Below are 26,773 nucleotides of genomic sequence, written 5' to 3' on the forward strand. Positions count from 1 at the left end.
ATTCTGAGAACAACTTCCTTCCTCTGGCAGGCTCATCAGAGCGCTGCAGACACTCTCATGCAGCTTCTTAGCTAGAGCGGAAACTATTAAAGGCAGCCAAGGGGGAACAATGCCAGATTTTCTTCACTTTTCTCTATTAAGTCGAACACTTTCAGTGCTACTGACGATGAGAGATGTCCAATTGCGTTGCGCTTAAAAACTAAATTAAAACTCTTAAAATTAGTTGATTGTAAGTAGACGTCCAATCCATTTGATATGACACTGATGTCCAGGAGGGAAGATTGGTCAGACTAGGGTATGTGCGACAATATGGCTGTCTTGAAATGAGTTTCTCACTGGTAGGCGTCCTATCCATTTTAAGTGGGAGGGTGGCAGCGAATGAACATTCGTTCATTCGCTGCCACCCTCCCACTTAAAGAGCATACGACAGGAGAAAAAAAGTCTTAAATAGCATTATTATGTGAATTAGAATCATATTTTGAGACGATTCGACTATATGCAACAATTTAGCACAGCGCAAATGACGAGAAATTAGTCATTTAATCTGCTGGTTAGCCACGCCTACCATTATAGGGCTCTAGCATCCCCAACAGGTGGATGACGTCAGCGGGAGACTGGGCTCATCGGTTTTACTATTCAGCCCAGTGAGGGGGAATTATTCAGAACGAGGAAAACGCGACAAAGAGAGCCGCAAGATGTCATTGTTTCAGTCTCTCTACTCCAATATTTTTACAGGATATTCTTTTTATCCAAGTATTTTTCCCCAATAGCTAAATAAATGGCTTGAGAAGGACCAGTCAGCTCGTCGAGGGGGAACTGTTCAGAACGAGGAAAACGAGACGAAGAGACCTGCAAAATGTCATTGTTTCTGTCTCTTTACTTCACTATTTTTACAGGATATTCTTTTTATCCAAGTATTTTCCCCAATTGCTAAATAAATGGCATGGTCATGACAAATAACAGTCTTGTGCTAAATGGAATATGAAATAATAAAAATGCACTTATTCAGGACGACATGGCAAAATTACTCCATAATGGTCAAAACTGTCGACTTCACCTTTACTGTTGCACCTCCCGAACGATATTTTATGCCACCTAAATCGGATATATGTCATTTCCCTTCCCCGGCTTCTGAGAATGTAAACAAACCAAGAGGCGTGACAGCTAGCTGACATGCTAACCCGAACCGAGTGATGTTTCAAAGTCTTCGAAGCGGAAAATCACACATAACTAGCCCGGATTATTTGACATGACGACCGGGTTGTCGATTGTCTTCGCTGATCGGCAAAGCGCCCGGCGGAGAGCAATGCACAGCTCGTTCCCTGGAGGAGGGCGGCTACAGTTGTTGTGCAGCTAACGTGCAGCTAATGTGCATGAGGTGAACTTTTTACAAGCCTATCAGTGATCAAAAGTAAGTATTCCTTTATTTAAAGATAGTTTGAAGTGTTTACTTTGTAATTGCTGTATTCGTATTTGACATAATACAAAACAAGATGTTTACTCACTTCCTCGTAAGTCCAATGGTCCCACTGTCGTAGGGTTTGTTTTGGCCAATATCTACGGTGAATGGGAACCTTGGGAATGGGAATACGCCTGTCCCTCATACAGTAAGATTTTTCTGCAGCCGTTTGGCTGGCGTGATGCGAAAAATAAACGTATTAATCCACAAAATCAACTGAATTCTTAGTCCTCATACACAACAGTACGGCTGTATAGTAAAGAGGACGCATTCATCCGTACACGTCACAGCGCCCTCCTCCTCAATGCAAGACCGAAGCCGCAAGTCACTCATTTTCATGGTGCGGGATTAAAAAAACTAAATAAATATAGCGATCGCTTCTACACACATCCAATCGGTCCATATCATTCAGGAGCATAAAATACAGCGTGTATTATGAAATAAACATGCTTTTTCGTGTCACATGCACTTTAAAATGGATGGGACGTCTAGCGAAGAGAATGGTGGTCAACGAGTTGGTGACGATTGATTGATTAGAGGGTTTGTTGTTTGGAGAAGACAAGCTGCCGTATGGGTTTGGGTAAGAGTGTCAAACACTGTTCGAACATATACCTGTGAACACCAGTTTCACCAAGCCCCCCGCTAGTCTCTGCTTGGCAAAAACACTTTTCTAACCAACTTAAGAATTGCTCCTAAATCTTTGTACATTTCTGGTGCTGATTCGATGGGCAAAACGCTAGTTGCTTTCTTGTTCATGCTCTTATAAGCGGTGTTGTTAATCTTACTTTAAAAAAGTAATTATAGTTACAAATGACTTCTCCCAAAAAGTAATTGCGTTAGTAACTCAGTTACCTGAATGTAAGAGTAATTAGTTACCTGGCAAAGTACCGTATTGGCCCGAATATAAGACGACCCCGATTATAAGACGACCCCCTCTTTTTCAAGACTTAAGTTTGAAAAAAGACTTTTTGAACACCAAATTAATTTTTATACAGAAACGACCACGGAAAGCTTTTCTCTGACTGAGCATTTTTTAGGCGATCTTTTTGAGCTCTCCATCTCCGTACATTACACTCTGTGACACCATATTTCACAGCCGCTTTGCAGTTGTTTGAAGACACCGCCTCATTTATCACCATCAACTTGAAGTTTGCGTCATAACTTCTCCTCAGCTGCCGGTGTTCTGCCAAAATGTCCTACATCGGCGAAACGTCCTACATTAGTCGAATTTGACACCTAAATTACTACCGTGCGCTCTAAACTTGTTTTGTTTAGATGCATACAGGAATAACGTACTAAAGAAATGCCTGCAGAAAATACTTAAATGTAGTTATGTCAAATAAGGACGATTTAAATACGCTACGTGACTAATGTGGTCAACTGCTTCAAAGCTAACACAAAAAAACACAATGGTTAAAAGTATGAGAGGGTAATACATGCAAAAAGTATCTTTGAGGCTGTGAAAAGGTTCTAAATAACTAAATAAAAACAAAAATAGTGAGTACTCGCCGCTTCCAACCGATGTGCGCATGCGTGTGAATGCATATGCAAGCGCCCTGAGCATTGTGTAGGACGTTTCGCCGCGTAGTAAGGAATGGCCAAACACCGGTTAACCTGGCCAATCTTCGACCCACTTTTCTCCAAATTGTCGCGAAGTTTCTCCATTTTCGGTTATCTCTTCTATTACCGGTATTTTCTTCTCTTTTCCTTCTTACCACTTTCTTCTTCGTGTCAGGGGTTCCCTTTGGCCGCCCGAGTCGCGTTCAGCATTCGATTCATTGATGACTGGCGCCATCAAGCGTCGTGAATGGGTATATGTCTAGGCCGCAGTTTTTTTTTTTTTTTTTTTTTTTTTTTTTTTTTTTTTTTTTTTGACCGCAGTTATAAGACGACCTCCTCTTTTTCAATCTTATTTCAGTGCAAAAAATATAGTCTTATATTCGGGCCAATACGGTAACTGGTGATAATTTTCAAAAAAAAAAAAAACATAGGTCACACTATGTGAAGGTTTTTGGGACAATTGGCCCTAGCCCAATTCTTTACTCTAATTTACCTTTTACCCTAAATCAACTGTTAAAAGTTGTTAAAATTGCTCCCATTATTGCATCAGTTCCCTTCTGTCTACTTTCGACATGTGAAAGTTTTCAAACTGTTTCATCATTTAAAGATAGATTCAAGATTTTGCGGATTTAGGAGTATTTCAGATAAAAAGTTAATTAGGTCCGCTAGGAAGGTTCTCTGCAATAGAGCCTTCTTAAGAAGTCTACTGCTTCAACATGGCAGCTGTTTACTAACGCATCTAGTGCCGTGTCTGTCATTTTGCATCTAGTTCTATACAGTATATATATATGTCTACCATATCTACCATATCCTGTGGGCATAGTTTGTAGGCTATCGGCTACAACAGGTATTATCGGAGCTACCTAGCATCGCGCTTGCTCGTTGTCACAACTTTCTTGCCTCCTCCCCACTCCTGCTCTGCTCTGTCGTCTCAGTGAGTCCGTCTCCCTCAGACTTTTCTCGCGTCATTCAACCAATATAGTAACGCAATGTAACGCACGCCTTTCCATCCTCAATAACGGTAACGGCTTTACCAAGATGAGAAAAGTAATTAATTCGATTTCTCACTACTGGAAAAAAAATAACGCCGTTAGTAATGCCATCATGTCGTAACACCGTTATTATCAACACTTTTTATAAGCATCTGCACCATGCATGAGCTGTAGTTACGCTTTAGGCCAGAAGTGGCAGTTGCGAGTAAAAAAGTGACAAACTCCGTATAGTCACTTTAGAGGCCCAAATAAAAGGATTAGGACAACTTGGGGTCAACAATGTCTCTAAATGGTATATTAATAAAATCAAAATAGATAATTCATTCATTCATTTACCTGCCATTGACATCTCTAAACTCCAACTCCATTTTGACTGGGAGGGCAGGCAGCTATTGAAGAAAAATTCAGTTACCTTGTATTTTTAAGGTGTCTTGCAATTTCATGTTTTATTTTGTTCTATTAGTTGTAATGACTTTGGGCAGGCCGCATTGCCCCCTCCCCCCTTCATTTTTAGCACTCTCCTGCCTTTCATTTGTCATGTACTATATCTTAATTTGTTGTAAAGCACTTTGAGGCGATTACGGGATTTTGTATACGCTTATATAAATAAATCTAATTTGATTTGATTAGCTGAAGCTTCCTGATTAGTTTTTGTTTTGTTTTGTTCAGACCTGTAAACACCCCATTACTATAATCTAACAATTGAATGCATTTTCTATGTCTAGTTTAGACACAAGCCCCTTCAATTTTGCCTGTTTTTTAGGTGGTAATTATCAGATTTTGTGATTAACTTCAACTGGCTGTCGAATTTAAGGTGCTGGACAAATTAGCATTCATAGAACCGCATATTTTAACATTTTTCCATGACGTGGTACAAATACTTGATATTTTCTCCCACCTTTCCACATACAATTCCCCGGTCTATAGAACACTCCTCTACGAATGATTAATGGCAAGACAATGTTCTATTTCCATGTCACGTCGCAGGAAAGGCCAATTCCTCCAGGGATGATGTAGCAAACAGAAAAAACTAGCACCGGTCGGGTGATATGCGAAAAAGTGGTTAAAAGTGTTTTTTTGACTATAAACTTCTTCTATTTCTCCTAATTTTGAATCCTGTGGCTGAAAATGCAGCGTGGCTTATTTGTTGATTTATTTGGGTGAATAGGCACCACCACTATTTTGACAGTGGCGTCATAAGACTGTCATAAAAGCGTCATAATTATGACATGACACCATCATGGGCATTAATGAATGCTAATGACGGTTGTCATTTAGTGTCATCCGGCAAATAATGTCACTAACTCCATTTATGTCCAGCTCGGATCGTTTACATCCATTCAAAAGTGAGATAATTTGCCGATTGATACAAAATGACATGCCATAAGCATTCCTTAATGCTCATGGCAGTGTCATGTCATAGTTATAATGGTCTAATGACAGTCTTATGGCACCAATGTCAAATAAAATGTTACCAAATACCATAACTAGCAATTAATGAAACAACTAGAACAGTAGAACAGTAACTGAAGAAATAATTAGCACAGAACATGAATTTTGATTGTAATTTACATTTGTACCGCTGCAATGCATGCTAGGAAGTATGTTGGCTGACAACAGTGTTGACATGAGGTGGCAGCAGATGTTGACTTTTTTCCCCAAGGGGAGCAGTGTTGGCCAAATGAAGCTTCTTTAAGTAATGAAGCTTTGCAGCCAATTGGTTCAAAGCTTCACGGGGTTCATTTGGGCTTATGACAGTCTTATGATGCCGCTGTCAAATAAAAAGTTACCGGTTAATATGTTTTGGTGCCGATTTCGTGTCAAATTTTGTGGATGGCGGCTTATAGTCAGGTGTGCCTTATAGTTTGAAAATTACGGTAGCTAAGATGCACCTTCTCACCAATTAGTTCATCAGTAGTAGATGTCCAATCCATTTGAAGTGGTAGGGTTGACATTCCTTCATTCGCTGCCACCCTCCCACTTCAAATGGAGCTCGAGCATAGGCGTAGGTTTGCATAGGGACGGTTGGGACAAAACACTACTAACTTTTCAGGAAACTCAAATTATCCCCACCAACTTTTAACAACCTTATTTGCGTTATGTAGTGACTTCAGTTATATAGGTCATTTATATTGTCTTCCCATATGTTTTAATTGTTGTAATTGACCCCACCCTTAAGTGAATTATTTTCATTATGTTTAGATTTACATGTACATCTTTTCACTTGCTGAATGTGCAGGTCAATTTTCTCCTCCGAAACGCACATTTGATTGGCTGATGACTTGAGATGTGAGAAGTTTTTTTTTTTTCCAGCCAGCAGCAGCCACTGTTAGAAATGTAAAAAGTAGGGCTGTCAAACGATTAAAAATTTTAATCGAGTTTATTACAGCTTAAAAATTAATTAATCGTAATTAATCGCAATTCAAACCATCTATAAAATATGCCATATTTTTCTGTAAATTATTGTTGGAATGGACAGATAAGACACAAGATGGATATATACATTCAACATACGGTACATAAGTACTGTATTTGCTTATTATAACAATAAATCAACAAGATGGCATTAACATTATTAACATTCTCTTAAAGCGATTCATGGATAGAAAGACTTGTAATTCTTAAAAGATAAATGTTAGTACAAGTTATAGAAATTTTATATTAAAACCCCTCTTAATGTTTTCGTTTTATTAAAATTTTTCAAATTTACCATCGAAAAATAAGCTAGTAGCTCGCCATTGTTGATGTCAATAATTACACCATGCTCACTCATGGTACTAACCCATAAAATCAGTTGGACCCAAACGCCAGCAGAGGGCGCCAAACACCAAAAAACAAGCGGACATTACACTGTACTGTCATTTTAGTCTGTTTGAGCGGGGCATGTGCGTTAATTGCGTCAAATATTTTAACGTGATTAATTTAAAAAATTAATTACCGCCCTTTAATGCGATAATTTTGACAGCCCTAGTAAAAACACATCATTGTTTTGGAAGTGGGGAATACACCATTAATTTTGGTAATGTAGATCGAACTTGCATCAGTGTTAGCATAACATTAAACCGTGTGAACTTGCTAACCTGCAAAAATCAAGTAGGAAGCTGAAGTGTCCTTCTCTTTGTGTTTTCTACTGTTAACATTAAATAAACTGTAAGAAATGTGGTGAACTCAGCTGCAAATTATGGAACTAGAAAAATGTTAGTAAGAAGCTGTTTAGAGAGAGAGGGGTGCTGCATAACCTCATATGTAGCTCACACAACACAACATACACACAACAATCACAATTAATTATGTACATTAAAAAAAAAGTGTTTTGGGGGGGGATGTCGTGAGCTACCCACACTAGCTTTATGATTAACTGGTCGATCGTGATCGACGTCATGAGCACCACTGATTTAGCATACTGTATCAATTCATTAGGTTCATATTTGTGAGAAATGTAGCCCTGACCCCCATTCACTTAATCCAGTACTTCTCAAATAGTGGGGCGCGCCCGGGGCGCAGAGCGATGCCAGGGGTGGCGCATGTGACCTCGGGGAACATGCTTTTTTTTTTTTTGCCGTACTAGAATAAAGTGTACTTGCACATCCACTCAGTGGGTGGCAGTGGCGCTCTCATTTTCAATGCGTGCGCAGTATTTTTGAAGTAAGCAAGAGCACACAGAAGAGATATAAAGAGCTGTGCGCCGTTTTCGGAAGCCGTTTTCCGGCCGGACTCACGCAGCACCCCACTGTCTTCTCCGGTTCTCATGTGTCCGCCTAGGAAGTGCCATTTTCGGCTTGGGATCGTCACGACGACCGCCCTCGCCTACGGTTCTCCCTCGGCCGCCGAGAATGCGCTTTTTTCGGGCCGTTTGCCTTTTGGCTTTGGCATTTAATACAGTGGTAGATGAGGAAAGACCACTGTTTACTGTGTCTGAAAATGATTATAGCGGACAGCCGGAAGCCAAATCATATAAGATGCTACTTAAAGACATTAAACCCCAATCTCATTGATAAGCCGCTTGGTTGTTTTTCAGCGAAAACGTGCCAAATATTGCCAACAATCGTCCCGCTTTGTCAGTGTTATGTCAGTAAACCAGTGAGCACTGTTAGCATGCTCAGTGCAAAATAACCCGACACCATTGCAAACTGGAGGTGATACTGTGAGCAGCGAGCAGCGAAAATAAAAACTGTCCTTCTGTCCAAAGACACTTTTTTTCCCCTCTCTTCTATTCAGTTTTGTTTTTTCAGTAAATTTTTTGGCATATTGTCCTCATGAGTTAATGTTTCTAATCAATTTGGAATTTGTTATTATTTACCGATTTTAATATTCAGTATCAAATGGTCAAAAATGTACCTTGAGTGTATTTTTACAGTTTGGATGTGACTTTTTTTTTAATTCAGGCAAATTTATTCGTTAAGTCTTTTCTGTTACAAACAAAACAATGTAATTAAAGTTATACTTTATAAGTTGATCTCTTATTTTCTCTAATAGGAAAAAAAAGGACAATGTGAGGCAGAGGCGTACTTATAGTAATATTATAGACAAATGATACCATTTACAGTGGCGGCAGAGTTTGGGGGGGCGCGAAACATTTACGTCTTCCTTGGGGGGGGCGTAACAGAAAATAATTGAGAAGCACTGACCTAATCTGTTTGGTTTTATTAATGTAGCAAAAAGTGCACATGCAGGTTATGCTGTAATATCGTGCCTACCAATGTTGAGACCAAACCTACGCCCTTGAGCTCTAGCGTACCTCAAACTTTTTTAGCGATGTCTCTGTTAAATAACTTAATCCTTCAATTTCTGGTGAAAAAAAATCAGAGATTGAGAACTCCAGCATATCAATGACACATCTTTTGTCCTGCAAAGTGCACTCGAGCAACTTTACATAAGACTCTCAAGTGTCCAAACCAGGACGACGTCCCTTAATAGGAGCCGCCTGATGGTATCACACTGCTTTTATTGGCGCTCAAATAGCTTCAGTGACGGCGGCCTCTTAGTCGCTCCCAGGTTGAGGACAAACAAGTACAGCGGGGCGAGGCATTTATTATCCGGCCGTCTCCGTCCCGAGTCGCACATCTTCTGATTTGATTTACCTTCCAGTGAATTGCAAAGTCACCCGTGCTATTTTGGTTCACCTTTTTACCTGGTATCACACGAGTAATACGTGCGGTGAGGACGCCGCTGTGACACTTTAATGTCACCTTAAACTAAGGATACTGACTTTTCTCTTCCGGAAGCAACATTTGGCCAATCAGTGAGGGGTGCTCCATAACCATTTGTGCTCCTCTTTAAAACAAATCAACCAAATAAATACAACAAGGCCCTTAAACCAAGAGCAAACGCTCATAAAAACACAAAGTGCTGAAGACACACATAAAAACAAGGAGTATAAATACAATAAATACAAAATAAAGTCCAGTGACAAGTACTGTATATTCATTTCAGTACATTCCCTACCATTGACCAGCCTGGCAAGCAAGACGATACTTCCTGATTCATTGATTCATCATGCAGTAACGTCTTGCAAACCTCAACTGTCCAACCAATTCCCTGGTTGTTATCCAGCCAATCACGATAAAGTGGCGGGAGGTGCAAACGTGACCAGGAGTCTGCTTGACTACAATGTTAGGGTACAAAGCAATTCTAATAGATAATTCAGTTTCTGAAGTTTTGTCGGAAATACACTTATCATATTTTCCCACACTATAAGGCACATTGGCGTATACGGTGCACCTTAAATCAATGGCCTATTTTAACTGTTTAAAACTTGACGTGTCAGCGGCGACACATTTACGCATGTGTCACCGACATGTTGAAGTTGAGGTGCACGCCCATTTTTACCTGAAGTCAATCGACCAAGTAAAACGGGAGATTTTTTTTTTTTTTTTTTTTTTAATTTTTTTAATTTTTATTTTTTATTTTTTTATTGCCCTCATAAATAAATATTAAAACATTGCATGGACTATGTTTATTTTCATATTTCCACCATTTCTTGTCCTTTTTCAAAATGGAAAGCACAACAACAAACTACATATTCCAGGAGCCATTGTATGGAGGTAGATTTGTGTTTTTATTATTCAATCAAAAAAAAGTTACTTCAATCAAAATATAAATTTTCAATCGATGAAAAAGTCACTTCGATCAAAAAAAAAAAAAAAAAAAAAAAGTGTTTCAATGCATAAATAAATTTGAAACTCAAAAAAATGTATTTGAAAACTTTTTGATTGATTTTTTTGGGGGGGGGATTTAAGTCAAGTTTTTTTTGTTTTGATTGAAACAACGTTTTTGATTGAAGTAATTTAATTTTGCGTTTGGACCACATTTTGGCTAGGACATTTGTGTCTTTATTATTCAGTCAAAAAAAATAAGTTGCTTCAAACAAAAAAAATATATATTTTCAAAAGAAAAATCACTTCAATCAAAAATTTTTTAAAATCGTAGAAAAAAAGGTTTGAATATTTTGGGGTTGAATTGTATTAAAAAGGTTGAAAATATTTGAGACTCAGAAATTCGCATTTGAACACTTAACATTTTACACATTTTTCATTGAAACTGTTTTCTTTGATTGAAGCAATCCTTTTTGTGTTTGAGTCATATTATGGGTAGGACATTTGTGTCTAAATCATTCAATCCCAATAAAAGTTGCTTCAATCAAAAAAAAAAAAAATGTAATCAAAGAAAAAACATTTGCAAAAAAAAATTTTTTAATGAAATTTTTTTTTATTTGAAATATGTATATTTTTTATTGAAGTGTCACTTTTTTGAAAAGCAAAAAGTTTTGAAGGCACTTTTTTTTTTGATTGAATCATTTTGACACAAAGATCCAACTTCAACGCTACTTCTGACATGCTTGAGTGGCAGGTGACTACGCCAATGGTATAAAAGTATGAAGCAAGAATAATGGCCACCAGGGCTCCATCCAGCCATCGGACTCTGCTCGAGTCCAAGCCGAAAATAGGGCACCGGTAAGGGGGGTGTGACATCGGCATAAATATTTGATTGAAGTGAGTTTTCTTTTGAAAATATATATATTTTTGTTTGAAGCTATTTATTTTTGGATTGAATTATACAGACACAAATGTCCTAGCCAAAATGTGGTCCAAACGCAAAATTACATTACTTCAGTCAAAAATCTTTCAATTAAAAAAAAAAAACGACTTAAAGAAAAATAGTTTTCAAATACATTTTTTTGACTTTCAAAATTTTTTTTGCAAACAAAGTTTTTTTTTCTGACTGAAGCAACTTTTTATTTCATTGAAGCAACTTTTTTTTTTTGATTGAATAATAAAGACACAAATCTACCTACATACCATTGTGACATCACAAAGAAAGGAAGTCATCTGAAAATTTTTAAGATATTGCCGAGCGAGGCGCCATCTCATGAGAAGGAGGCGAGGTAGCGAGCAATGGCCGGTTGGATTGAGCAAGCGACTTTGTGAAAGGTACGGAATGAATTGAATACTAAATTTAGCGCAAGCAATTGCGTCATTTTATCAACTCGAGGAAGAGAATGGGCCAAATTTGTGGTAATTTTCTTCAGATGAGTCGGCGAGTGAGGAGAGTGACAGCGGTGCACAAAGGACGGAAGGAGGAGAACACCCCCTGGAAGTGTGGGCTGTGTGATGCAGAGTTCATAAGTATTTGTACTTATGAATTGGCAAATAATTATGACACTCAAAGACTTGTCTACCTTAAAAAAAGTCCACCGTTACCCCATGAGTAACCACCAACCCACCACCAGTTTGAGCTCAATACTGTCACCTGTGCATGCCACAGTCAGTCATAATCCAACTGCTACCACGGGCAAGACAAGAGAGCTTTCGAAAGACACCAGAGAAAAAAATTGTTGAGCGCCACAAAGCCGGAAAAGGCTATGGAACATTTGGAAAGCAGCTTGGTGAGAATAAACCAACAGTTCCAGCAATCGTTAAAAATGGAAAAGGCTAAACATGCCTGATATTCTACCTTGGACTGGGGCTTTGGCACCTAACGATTCGATTACGATTACGATTCAGAGGCTCCGATTCAATTATAAAACGATTATTGATGCACCCCCCTTCTTCTTATTATTATTATTTTTTTTAATGTTTTGTACATTAGTTCCAAAATTGTTCAAAAATCCTCTCAGGCTAAACCAAACTACTATTTCAGTATCAAGTTAACATATAACAGTAAACAAATATACAAAAGTTCTAACAGTAAATAAAATACTCCAGTCCGCATTCTGTATCAGCAGCTTTAAACTACATTCAATTAATTTTAAGTTGTGAATCAACCACAGTTGTTAAAATTGCTCCCGTTATTCCATAATTTCCCTTCTGTCTACTTTTGACATGTCAAAGTTTTAAAAGATAGATTCAAGACAAGATTTTGCCGAGTTAGGAGTATTTTAGATAAAAAGTTAATTAGGTTCGCTACAAAAGAGCCTTTTAGAGAAGTCTACTGCTTTAAGATGGCGGCTGTTTACTAACGCCGGCAAATCTGTCATTTCGCATCTCTGTTCAATAATACATGTTCTAACACCGCCGTCGTCTGTCATTTTGCATCTAGTTCTACATATATATGAATTGTAGCCGTATGTTTGTAGCAACTAGCAACTGGACGTTGTTTGTAGCGGCTGTCGGCCGCATTCAGGTATGATTGTTTTTTTTTTTTATCTAGCGGCATGAGTTGAACATGATATTTTACTCTAGGTCCGTTCCTCATTGCGTCCCAGAGACCGCGCCTACTGTGTTTTACTTCCGCTTTACCTGGTATAATTCAATAATCGGAATTTGGATGTTTGTGAATCGTTCTCAAATCTTCCACGGCCGAATCGCGAATAATCTAAGAATCGGAAATTTCGCACGCCTCTATGGGGATCCATGCAAAATCTCTCCTCATGGGGCATCACTCATGATGAGAAAACTGAGGGTTCAGCCTAGAACTACACGGCAGGAGCTGGTCAATGACCTTAAGAGAGATGGATGCACAGTTTCAAAGGCAACTGTCAGTAAAATACGATGGTGCAATGGTTTAAAATCATGCATTGCTCAGAAGGCTGTTGAAGTACAATCCCGAGAACACCATCCCCACTGTGAAGTATGGGGGTGGAAACCTCATGTTTTTCGGCAAAGGGGACAGGGTGACCGACTGTATAAAGCAGAAAATGAATGGTGAAATGTATTGTCAGATTTTGAGCCACAACCTCCTTCCCTCAGTCAGAGACTTGAAGATCAGTCGTGGCTGGATCTTCCAACATCACAATGATCCGAAGCACAGGGGGGAAACAATGTTTTTGCTCTTCCGCGAACCAATATGTCATATTGTGGCTTAACGATTGGTCACCTTCTGATGGCAAGCCAATCAGAAGAAAGAGGCTGGAGGAGCAGACCTGACCAGGAAGTGACTATCTGCTTGAATATTATGGCAGAATGCAAAGATGTTTTTGAAGATGTGTCAGTTTCCTATAATACACTTCATTTCCTCATTAAAAGAGGAGCAAATCTTTCATTTGACGGTGAATTATGTCTTCGCATATGTGACGAGAAGAGCCATCGTCCAATCAGCAGAGGTATATATTTTTTAAAGGTTCCTCCCATGAAACAGGTCTTGATTGGATCTTTCCAAGATTATGGAAGATATACGGAACAATCTGGCATACCAGGTAAACCATTGAGTGCTTTAGAAGTCAAATATTCATGAGTAGGAGACCTACCGATAATGTCCTACTGTTAAAAGACCATCTCGGGTTTTGCGCGAGTGCCAGCCAGTGGATAACTGCGGTCCAACCTAAAGCGAGGTACTGAGCAGAGATGGTTGCTACGGCAACAGCTTCCGTCGGCTGCTTACAAATGTCGCCGCTCGGGGGAGAGCGGCCAAGCGAGAGCGCGGCTAATCCGTTTGACAACTGCACACGCGTCGCACGTCCCAATCGGCCGCTCAAACATGGAGGTGGATACCTGTCGCCAGTATTCTGGACAAACGAACGAGAATTACAAAAACGTCGTATTTAATGTGTAAAACGACTTTTAAAACAGAGAAACTTTTTTTGTACACGAAAAAAAGAAATGACGCCTCAAAAAATATTTTGGACTGGATTCAAGATTCTACTATTCGAGTTAAGGTCAATAAAATATACCGATTTTTCAGACTTTCGGAATAATCAGTTTAATGTTCATTCGCAGTCACCTTCCTGCTTCAACTGGATTGGATGTCTATTCGTGATAAACGCATTTCAATTCATAGAAGAAAATGATTGGATGCCACGCAATTGGGCATCTATCAACTCCTGGCGGCCATCTTGGGTGGGTCCACCAGGGTCTGGAAACCAGACCTCGAAAAGTACCGTATTGGCCCGGATATAAGACTGTTTTCTGCATTGAAATAAGACTGAAAAAGTGGGGGTCGTCTTATATTCGCGGTTTAGACATTATACTCATTCACGACGCTTGATGGCGCCAGATATCATTGAAGCGATGTTCTGTCATGATAGATCTCAGATACTCTCGTTTAACCAGTTTGCATTATTTTATTGCAATTTTTTTCCTTATTCAGATTTGTTTCAAGACTACAGTTACAGTTAGACTTCACTTTGATGGTTAATGCAGTTATTGCAGTTTAGTTGTTTTATCACAATAGATTGGTTTATTTACATTTCAAAAACCAGAAGCCATTCATTTACAAATGTGATGGCACTTTACATATTTAAATGTTCAGATATTAAGATATTAAGATTTGAATGACGCAAAATAACATGCTTTTTCTCTCAAATACAGTGGAGCAAATAGTATTTAGTCAACCACTAATTGTGCAAGTTCTCCCACTTGAAAATATTAGAGAGGCCTGTAATTGTCAACATGGGTAAACCTCAACCATGAGAGACAGAATGTGGAAAAAAAAAAAAAAAAAAAAACAGAAAATCACATTGTTTGATTTTTAAAGAATTTATTGGCAAATCATGGTGGAAAATAAGTATTTGGTCCATACCAAAAGTTCATCACAATACTTTGTTATGTTTGTTTGTTATGTCAATACTTTGTATGCAATAACGGAGGCCAAACGTTTTCTGTAATTCTTCACAAGCTTTTCACACACTGTTGCTGGTATTTTAGCCCATACCTCCATGACGATCTCTTCTAGAGCAGTGATGTTTTGGGGCTGTCTTTGGGCAACACGGACTTTCAACTCCCTCCACAGATTTTCTATGGGGTTGAGATCTGGAGACTGGCTAGGCCACTCCAGGACCTTGAAATGCTTCTCACGAAGCCACTCCTTTGTTGCACTGGCTGTGTGTTCGGGATCTTTGTCATGCTGAACGACCCAGCCACGTCTCATCTTCAATGCCCTTGCTGATGGAAGGAGATGTTCACTCAAAATTTCTCGATACATGGCCCCATTCGTTGTTTCCTTTACACAGATCAGTCGTCCTGGTCCCTTTGCAGAAAAACAGCCCCAAAGCATGATGTTTCCACCCCCATGCTTCACAGTGGGTATGGTGTTCTCCGGATGCAATTAAGTATTCTTTCTCCTCCAAACACGAGAACCTGTGTTTCTACTAAAAAGTTCTATTTTGGTTTCATCTGACCATAACACATTATCCCATTCCTCTTCTGGATCATCCAAATGCGCTCTAGCGATCCGCAGACGGGCCTGGACGTGTACTTTCTTCAGCAGGGGGACACATCTGGCAGTGCAGGATTTGAGTCCCTGGTGGCGCATTGTGTTACTGATAGTAGCCTTTGTTCCTGTGGTCCCAGCTCTCTGTAGGTCATTCACTAGCTCCCCCGTGTGGTTCTGGGATTTTTGCTCACCGTTCTTGTTATCATTTTGACGCCACGGGGCGAGATCTTTCATGGAGCCCCAGATCGAGGGAGCTTATCAGTGGTCTTGTATGTCTTCCATTTTCTAATAATTGCTCCCACAGTTGATTTCTTTACTCCAAGCGTTTTACCTATTGCAGATTCAGTCTTCCCAGCCTGGTGAAGGTCTACAATTTTGTCTCTGGTGCCCTTCGACAGCTCTTTGGTCTTGGCCATAGTGGAGTTTGGAGTGTGACTGACTGAAGTTGTGGACAGGTGTCTTTTGTACCGATATTGAGTTAAAACAGGTGCCATGAATACAGGTAATGAGTGAACCCTCGTTAGACCTCCTTAGAAGAAGTTAGACCTCTTTGACAGCCATAATTCTTGCTTGTTTGTAGGTGACCAAACTCTTATTTTCCACTCTAATTTGGAAATAAATTCTTTAAAAATCAAACAAAGTGACTTTCAGTTTTTTTCCACATTCTGTCTCTCATGGTTGAGGTTTACCCATGTTGACAATTACAGGCCTCTCTAATCTTTTCAAGTAGGAGAACTTGCACAATTGGTGGTTGACTAAATACTTATTTGCCCCACTGCATATTGTTATAATCATTTCAGATGTACTGTAATTATTTTTTTGTATAAAAATTAATTTGTTGTTCAAAAAGTCTTTTTTCGAACTTGAGTCTTGAAAAAGAGGGGGTCGTCTTATAATCAGGCCCGTTTTATACATATTACGGTACATATTATTTCCCATATCTGTACTGATACTAGTATTGGTGCAAATCTAGTTCTGACAAACTTTTCATACCAAAACCGCTAGCCACCCGCACTCAGCTCTTATGAAATGCAAACATAAGCAACTTGTCAGTCCAATTACCTTCATTGTCCTTAAGCGTGAAATTGGGATTAACCGGCATTTGATCGGACAGCGCGAAGGAGAAACGTTGTCCGTTGGCAAAGTCGTCCTTGTCCACGGCGCTGATCGTCTGGATCACCTGACAGAGACAAGATCATTAGCTGAAACAATACTGAGAATACAAGATGAGTGTCCTCCAAGTGGATGGACTGGAGTTTCCTTTTAATTGGTGACAGCCTGAGCCTGGTGACAGTCGCCTCGGGAGAAAAACAAGCTGCCAGTAGAGTTTTTCTCTTCAAGTGAGAGATCTGTTTTGTTCCTCTGAGCTTCATTTCTGGACATCTCTCGCTACACTACATCCAATTACCACTTTTATGATGTGTGATTTATGGACATGGCAAAAAATGTCATGTTTTGGTTGGGCCTAGCATCTTTGTGTAGTTTATATGAGATTTTTATTTAGCCTGCTGTTCTTATTTTACTCATTTACTGCTATTGACAGTGCAGATAGCTGGCCAAAAATGGTAATCGTAGCACCGTTGACGGTGGTAGACGTCCAATCCATAAACGTTCATTCGCCCCTCCCAGTCACACTGGATTGGAGGTCTAGAGTTGTGAGAGCATTCCTGATGTCGTACCTGCTGCCAATTCAAGCTCATCAAGACTGTGTAAGCCTAGGCGATGCAAGAGAAGGGTGCTGAGATATTAAATTACTGGGCGCCATTCCACACCTTGTACTCTCGAATTTCGTGCTAGCTTGTTCTTATGCCGCCCTTGTTTTGAAATCCCCACATTGTGCTGGTATTTGAGTATTTGTTTTGTTGTCTTATCGGCTCTCTGCCGACCGCTTATGTTAGCATTATTGATCCGCGTCCAACTACTGTCACGGACGGATTATGTTATTCCCCCTTTTCTGTGATTGCGTGCATTTTTGTTTTTATTTCATAAACCCTTGAACGCATCTCTCCTTTGTTTTTTGCTTTGAGGTACAACCTTGTTTACGCAGTTGCGGACCCTAACATCGGCAACAAAATAACATCAGGTCGGAAAACGAAAAGTGGTATTTGGTATGTGGCAAAATGTATTTTGGCATGTGGCATTTTTTTTTGCCATGTGGAAAAATGTATTCTGGCACATGGCATTGTTTTTTTTTTTTTGCCGTGTGGCATTTTTTTTTGCCAAGTGGCAAAATGTAATTTTGGCATGTGGCATTTTTTTTGAGATGTGGCTTTTTTTTTTTTTTTTGGTATTTGCCATGTGGCAAAATGTATTTTGGCATGTGGCATTTTTTTTTTGGGATGTGGCATTTTTTTTTTTTGGTATTTGCCATGTGGCAAAATGTATTTTGGCATGTGGCATTTTTTTTTGCCATGTGGAAAAATGTATTCTGGCACGTGGCATTGTTTTTTTTTTTTTGCCGTGTGGCATTTTTTTTTTGCCAAGTGGCAAAATGTAATTTTGGCATGTGGCATTTTTTTTGAGATGTGGCTTTTTTTTTTTTTTGGTATTTGCCATGTGGCAAAATGTATTTTGGCATGTGGCATTTTTTTTTTGGGATGTGGCATTTTTTTTTTTTTGGGTATTTGCCATGTGGCAAAATGTATTTTGGCATGTGGCTTTTTTTTTTTACGATGTGGCTTTTTTTTTTTTTTTTTTGGTATTTGCCATGTGGCAAAATGTATTTTGGCATGTGGCTTTTTTTTTTTTGGCATGTGGCAAAATGTATTTTGGCATGTGGCATTTTTTGCCATGTGGCATTTATTTGGTATGTGACAAAATGTATTTTGTCATTTTTTATTTTTTGGTATGTGGCAGAATAGATTTTGGCATGTGGCATTTTTTTTAATTTATTTTTTTGCTATGTGGCAACTTTTTGGTATGTGGCAAAATGTATTTTGGCATGTGGCATTTTTTTTGGTGTATGAAAATTGATATTGCCATGTGGCAAAATTGATTTTGGTATATGGCATTTTTTTGTAAATGGCATTTTTTTTGTTTTTTGGTATATGGCCTTTTTGCAGGCCATGCACATCCAAATTTTACATTCACTTTAAATGGCAGAAAAACATGTGTGACTGTGATTTTCGACCATACACATACCATTACAGTGCATTGACATTCAACTGGCACCCAAGTCAGGCTATGCCAAAATCTATTTTGCCACATACAAAAAAAATGCCACAAGGCCACTTTTCATTCTTGCTGTCACTCCAGAATAAACCACACATTTCAAAAGATGGACGACGGACTCTCTTCCTCGGCTCTACGATCCAGTATCAATTTAAATTCATTATGTTTTCAGTTTCATTTTGCCATTTCCACTTTGCCGTGTTGATAATTGTGATGTTTGTTTACCGCTTTTTGTCTTAATGCGAAGAAAGAGGAAATGATGGGGCTGCCATGATATTTACGTCATCAGCCGTCTTGCCCTGACCCAGGAATCAAACTCGTGCTTTCACACATGCCTCGTCCCATGAAAGTCCAGGGCATAATACTAAGACGCGACCCGTCAAATGTCCGTGTAATCTCCGTATCAGTCGACCTGAGAAGTTGCTTTCACACGCAAGGGCTACCGGTTTAAATCCTGGGATTTGAACAGTGTTCAGATATATATGAAAGGGGCTAATGAGTTGATCATTTGAAGTCAATGGTATTTCATGTTAGCCTTTCTATGGGATTTTCCATTATATGTTAGCATTTAGCTAGCAGAAAATGTCTAACGTGTATTTTTGAAAATGATAACTGATAAAGGATAAACACATTAAAAATGAATCATGGAAAATCAGGCAAAGTGTTACTTAGCAGTTTCTTTAGGTTGGTTAGGTTTAAAATAATAATTACCTAACTCTTTTCATAGTTATTTGTTTGATAGCATCAATGGTAATTTACAAATTTACCTTAAAAGAAAAATAATAATGAATGCTACTCCAAAAAAAAAAAAAAAAATCATTAAAAATTGATTGGCAACCAATGAATTAAAATGTTATGCTTTCCTGCCCTGTCATGCCCTTGTCTTTCCTGTCTTCCCTGTTGAATGTCGATTAACGTTAATGGCAGCCAATGAGTTCAACTGAAGTTCACAGAAAATGCACTTGAGAATTTGCTGCTTTGGTGTTTTTTTAATCATAACTCTACTCAATCCACAAATTTAAAATGAAGTACAGCCACGTTTTGCGATGAATTGACGCTAGCTATCTTCCTAATTGACCCGCGGGAACGTTCCGGAACACGAGACGTCAAAAATACAAACCAGTTGTGTTCTTGAACGTGTGCAGCCATGCTTTAAACACAATGTCATTGCTCACACTTAATCCGCAGTAAAGCCGCGGCGTCGTTTAGCGCCAACCTTAATTCAAACTTCTCCCCAACTAGCTTCAAATGATTAGAAACGAGGTTTGCTTTTTTTAGTCTTTCTATTCCGGCGACGAGTCAGACTCGCAGCCGTTTCCGTGTGACTGATTGCTCCCTATCTCCAGAAAAAGAGAAGCAGAAGAAAAAAAAAACGCGGCTTAATTCAAATGACTGAAAGAGCAGTCGGAGCAAATTGGAAAGAGCTTCAATTGCAAAAGTCATTTGTTCTTTTCCGTTTTCAATCAGCAATTGAAAAACAAAAAAAGCATGGTTCATTTATTAGCTTTAGATGAAAAATATGAAGACAGAATTATCCCAAAAATATGATTCATTTAGTCCAGACACCCTCTTGTGTTAGCGCCGCCGCTAACAAAAAAACAGAACACCGCCGCCCACCTGTCCAGCCCTGGTGCTCTCGCAGACGATGACCTCCTCGTCGGCGTCAGCCACATGCGGCGAATTGTCGTTGACGTCCAGCACCTGCACGGTGACCGGGATGTAACTGAGGAGGCCGGGGTTGTCTGGCGAGACACACGGGAACACAAATATCCAAGTCAAAAAGGTCAGCCGTGTAATTTCCAGTGCACCGACACCCTCGGCTTTGCTTGTCTGACTTCTGGTAGACCTGGCACGCAGACTCTTGCTCTCTATGGATCGCATTGTGTGAACAGTAGGAGCTGTGATATTTCCGGGTGGCAGAAAAACAACTGGCTAGCATTGATCTTCAGTGAAAACGGTAACAAAAACAAACCGAACGCTGGTCACGTAAATTTTTGTAGACTGACGCGGTGGGACTACAATAAGAAGGCTAAAATGATTCATTCAGTATCTTTACCATGTCTAAAGACTTTTGGTGAAATGATAGAAAATAGTCATCGAGAAATGAATTGTTATAGACTTCGTTATCAGTTGACGGGACACGGGGCCGATCCCTAGGGGGCCTATTTTCAACAACTTAAAATTCAAATGTTTTCAAAACCAAAGCCTCTAGCGACCTTAAACCAAAACAGGCACCTCCCTATATGAATCTCCACGAGCATCGATATAAAAAAAAAATCTAAAGTCGTTCCCTAATAAAATCCAGATTACCGTATTTTTCGGATTATAAATGGCATTTTTTTTTTCATAGTTTGGCTTGGGGTGCGATTTATACTCAGGAGCGACTTATGTTTGAAATTATTAACACATTATGATATCATTTCACATGTTATTTTGGTGTTTGGAGTGACACTGACGGTTTGGTAAACTTCTTAGCATGCTCTTTATGCTATAGTTACCTGAATAACTAACTAATAATAGTAGAGATGTCCCGATCAATCAGCATCCCGATCGATCGGGTCCGATCACGACATTTTCAAAGTATCGGAATCGGCAAAAAAATATCGGCCATGCCTTTTTTTAATATATACATATATTTTAATTAAATCGTTTTGTAATTGTTTTTAACGTTACAAACATAATATGTTAAACTCGTCTTTAGTTTAGGCTTAAGGTAGGGTTATCAAATTTATCCCGATAGCGGCGGTAATTAATTTTTAAAAAAATGTATCACGTTAAAATATTCAACGCAATTAATGCATGCGCTGCACGACCCACCCACGCATTGTCACGCTCAATCTGTAATGGCGCCGTTTTACCTATGTAGAGAGATAAAAGGCAGTGTAAAAGGAGTAGAGTGAATTTTGGCAGCCTTTGGAGCCTTTTTTTTAATGGCTAAAGCCTTACAATCCCTCTCTTTACGATTAGAAATATCATGGGAAGCAATGTGGGGAAGCAAGGTAGCAATTGATCTTTTTCTTAACACCTTATGTTATTTCCCAACGCAGAGAAGATAAATCAATTGGTAGCACTACGCACAGTCATGGCTCCACTTCCCATCATGCATTTGGGCATTTCTACAGTATCATTTACTGAAAGCTCAACAAATACACTAAATGGCAATATTTAGTCACAATATACAAAGTCAAAAGTCTTTCTATCCGTGGATCCCTCTCACAGAAAGAATGTTAATAATGTACTGGACTGTCTCAGGAAATTAGAATACACAATATTCTAATTTTTTGAGACAGTCCTGTGTATATATACAGGACTGTCTCAGGAAATTAGAATACACAATATTCTAATTTCCTGACTGTCTCAGGAAATTAGAATATTGTGTATTCTATGTCTCAGGAAATTAGAATACACAATATTCTAATTTTTTGAGACAGTCCTGTAAATGCCATCTTGAGGATTTATTTTCATAATAAACAAATACAGTACTTATGTACTGTATGTTGAATGTATATATTCGTCCGAGTTTTATTCATTTTTTTCTTAATGCATTGCCAAAATGTATATGATTGGGAAAAATTATCGGGAATGATTGAAATTGAATCGGGAGCAAAAAAAAAAAGCAATCGGATCGGGAAATATCGGATCGCCAGATACTCAAACTAAAACGATCGGGATCAGATCGGGAGCAAAAAAAACATGATCGGAACAACCCTACTTAATAGCTATGGCCACGTTTGCGTTCTGCCTTTGGCAATGTGTGTTCGATTGTATTATTGACTTTTTGATATTGAAATGCATGCTTTTAGTTTATGGCACTTTCCCGCCCATGTGGGTGCGTACTCGCACTTGTTTACGCGAAGAAGAGCACTCACAAGCCAGAACAAGACTGACAGCTACGCAGCGTCTGAGCGAGTGGGCGAGAGAGAGAGAGGGATACATGGCTGCGAACCTACGTTCATTGTTTATGTTTGTAAAATATCTCTACAGAGGCAACGCCTGTATGTACCATCTTTTCTGTTGTTGTTCTGTGTTTTCCACCCGCGATCGGACACTTAGAGCCAGTTGTGTGGTTGATTGAACGATGTGCTAATGCTAGCGAACGCATGCTAACCGTTTGTGTCAATGTTGAATAGCAGCTAATTATCATTTATTTACGTTGATGCGAACCATTTTGGTATCGAGGATGAAATTGATTTGTATTATTTCTATTTTTAGTTTCACTCTTCAAATGATGGTGTCATGACGACGGCCAAAATTAAGTCAGCAAATGATATGGACGTCCAGCATCGTCATCCGGGAGTTTCGCGAGCTGTTTAGCCAGGACCGAGCCGTAGCGTCCTGGTTAGGACAGTATATTTCCATTCCGTTGTTCATGCGTCATGTCACATTATCATACTGTACACTTATTCAGCATGTTGTTCTCTATTGTATTTTTAGATTAAATTGCCTTTCAAGATGACATATCTGTTCTATGTGGTGGATTTTATCAAGTAAATTTCCCCCCCGAGACTTTATTCTCCGGTGCGACTTTTTTTCCTCTTCGTTGGGCATTTTATGGCTGGTGCGACTTATACTCAGGTGCGACTTATAATCCGAAAAAAATCGGTACTTTTTTTTTTTTTTTTGTACAAGTATAACAAAACTGGCTATAAAATTCTCAAATTTTAGATGCACAGAAATCTCCAAATGCAGAGATAATAACCTATATTTTCAGGATCAATAGCAATATTTAACATATCGTAACTTAAGTTTTCGCCCAAAATAGCAACTTAAATGTATTTATTTTATTTTTTAACAGCTAATAAATCACTCAATTTTCACATCAGAAACTTAATACTTGAGGAAAACATGCAGAATCGTCTTAATTTTACTCAACAAAAGCAAAATTTGCATTTTTATACATACAATCACAACTTATTTAAGTTGAATTCCGATGTTACTATTGCTTCAGCACTGAGCCACGTCTTGCCAGCGATTTGGCCCATGTCGTTTTTATTGAAATGTTACATAAAATAAAACACGTGAAAGGCGAAAACAAAATTTGTGCGGACGCAGAACGGTCTAAATTACTACTTTTTTTGCCAAAAAATGGGCAGTTGGCCAAAAATTTCCTGTTGAATGTAAACTTACGCTACTGTGTATGGATACAACATGGCGGCCATCACAAAACAAAGAGCTTTTTAAGTTGAAAATAAATGCGGACATCCCGGAATTAGATATGAACGTAGAACAGTCTCGATCCTTGGTTAAAAGCAAAGAAACAAGCAGTTACAATTCATTTTACGTAAATATTTCGAGCTAAAGTTAGGCAATTTTTTTCCATTCATTTTTTCCAAAACGTTTCATGCATGGGGCTATTTTATATAATAATTACCTTGGATCCTCGACCAAATCACTCTTGAGACACTCCTACCTGCTCGTATGCAGTCAAACTTTCGGCCTTTTCCACCTAAAACTGGCGTTTGAACCCAGTGTCTGTTTGAGTTTATCACAGTGAAAGCCAATGCTCTGCCTGGGTCGGCCCCCAACGGGAAGGCGTGGCGCAATGTTTGTGGGAGCTGTCTTGTCAACTGATGGTGAAGTCTATGGAATTGTTTCAGCAACAACATTGTCAAAAACCTCACAAAAATGCACAAAGGTCTCATATAATTAACGATACACGACAAATTGAATGACAGCTAGTCGTAAAACCGAAAACCAGTGAACATTAACAGTAACAAAAAATGTTTGTGATATCTGAATGTTCTTTAAAAGTGTCAACAATTTTTGGATTTCAGCAAAAAATATTGAATTTAATGTACAAGATTTGCATTTGTGGGCCACGCAAAATCATGTGTTGGACTGGATCTAGTCCTAAGGCCGTGGGTTTGACACCAGCGCAAAATGTACATGATATCTAATTGTGGCAGACTTTCGTGTCGTCATGAAATAAGGCTAGCTTACTTGTTTTTTGCCACCCATAAATTCGCTTCACCTTGTGCTCCATTTAACATACATTTTTAACTAATTCGCAGCCATTGATGGTACTAAACTAGCGCTACAACGATTAATCGATTAACTCGAGTAATACGGTTAGAAAAAAAGCTTCAAACCAAATTTTGCTGCTTCGAGGATTCATTTAATTAGAGTTTAAAGGTTTGTTTTGAAAGTGCTTGTACAGTATTTAGTTTTATTCATTTTGGTACGTACTGTACACTGCCCTGTAGTAGCAACAGTGAATATGACATAATGTATTTAACATGGCAGAATCCAGCTGCTCCCTGTTAAGACCAACATCAGGTAAGTTTTTGTATTAGCTAATATGTTTTTTTATGCATTTGTAATTTAGTTCATAGGTATATTTAGCGGTTTTTGTGGGAAAAAGGACACCTGACTCACACATGATCCTAGCTCAATATTATGAGATGATTTACACTCGAATGTGTGAACATGAATGTATGTGTGAATTAATTGAATTGGTGTTTGAACGATTTGTTAAGGGCATTATAAAAATAGCATTTTATAGCATTTAAGCTAAGGGACTTTTGCTATGCAAGTTAGCCACTTGTTTTGTTTGTCTTTTGTTGTGCTTACATCCTCATTTAGATATATTTTTTTTCATACTGTGTGAGGCTAAACTCAGGTATTGAATTATTTTTTTAAAATAAAAGTGCCTGCATAGTTTGAAGAAACACTCGAGATATTTATTTTGTATTGACATTTAATCAGAGGTGGGTAGTAACGTGTTACATGTACTCCGTAACATTTACTCAAGTAAAAAAAATGTACTCCTAAGAGTAGTTTTACTAATACTTTTTACTTGAGTAGATTTGTGAAGGAAAAAAATGCTACTCTTACTCTGCTACTTTGGGCTACACAAGAGTCGTTACATTTTTCCTCTTTATTCTACATATTAGAATTTTTTTTTTTTGCCAGCGATACCATTGCCAAGAGTAGCGCTAATAATTTCACCAATCAGATGTCGCAACAATGATCACGTGACTCCATTACACCAATCAGACGCAAGCTTGCTGTTATATGATCACACAAGCCTGTTCAATCACATGGCATCTTTGAAGCACTGTAAAAAATTAACTATTCGGCATAGAACGCTGGCCTCAACATGACTCAAAAGCGCGGATTTAAACCTCTTGCCCAGTTTTTATTTGGCACCGATTGACGACGGAAAACCGGAGATACGATCCTTTAAATTTCATAATAGTAGCAATGAAGGAACTACAGTATTCACTATTCAAACTAGGAACTATTTTCTCCATGAGAGGGCAGGGAACTCATGCTGTTTGGACGAATAATGCTTCACTTCTGTCTTTTTTTTCTCTCTCTTGCTGGAATTGAATGATTTTTTTTTTTTTGTATTCCTTCGTCTTGATGTGGTTATCTAATGTGGTATTGTTCAGTATCATAACAACAACAATTCATATAGATACAGTACATTTGTGCTGAGAGAGAGGAAAAAAAAAAATCAAACAAAAATAAGCAGTTACTCACAAAGTTACCCATTACTTGAGTATTCTTTTCACTGGATACTTATTTTACTTGTACTTTAGTAAGTTTTTTGAAATGACTACTTTTACTCTTACTTGAGTAATATTATTTTGAAGCTTTTTTTTAAGTTTAAAGTTTATAAATATTTATGAAATTTATTCTGCAACGCATTCAATGTTCCCAATCCGATTACCTGATTATTCAAACTAAACAGTTGATAGATTAATTGATTACTAAAATAATCGATAACTAAACGTCCAATCCATTTTGACTGGGAGGGACGTCGGCGATCGACCGGAACAAAAACAATGCTGTATTATGCTCCAGTTTGCTTGTATTATTAAGAACTTTAGCAGAATTGTAGATTAGCTGCATCTTCCTGATTGATTTTTTGTTAAAACCTGGAAATACACCATTGCGATAATCCAATCAACTAAGAATTAACACATGGTTCTTATTGGCGGCACTAGATGTCCTAATCATTTTGACTGGGAGGGGTGAATGAACGTTTAACACAATG

At 38.5% G+C, this 26,773-nt stretch overlaps 1 protein-coding gene across 9 annotated transcripts in view; it reads right to left on the reverse strand.

Annotated features, from left to right (window-relative positions):
* Positions 1-26,773, reverse strand: part of LOC130908901 (cadherin-18) — a 425,189-nt gene that overhangs the window by 32,208 nt on the left and 366,208 nt on the right. For all 9 annotated transcript variants that reach the window (XM_057824823.1, XM_057824822.1, XM_057824821.1 and 6 more), the window contains 2 exons: positions 20,389-20,513; positions 16,663-16,780 (listed from right to left, as the gene is read on the reverse strand). In XM_057824823.1, coding sequence (XP_057680806.1) covers positions 16,663-16,780; positions 20,389-20,513 — 243 coding nt within the window. The remainder of the gene's footprint in view (positions 1-16,662; positions 16,781-20,388; positions 20,514-26,773) is intronic.

The sequence above is a fragment of the Corythoichthys intestinalis genome, chromosome 20 (assembly GCF_030265065.1).
Source record: "Corythoichthys intestinalis isolate RoL2023-P3 chromosome 20, ASM3026506v1, whole genome shotgun sequence".
Lineage (NCBI taxonomy): Eukaryota > Metazoa > Chordata > Actinopteri > Syngnathiformes > Syngnathidae > Corythoichthys > Corythoichthys intestinalis.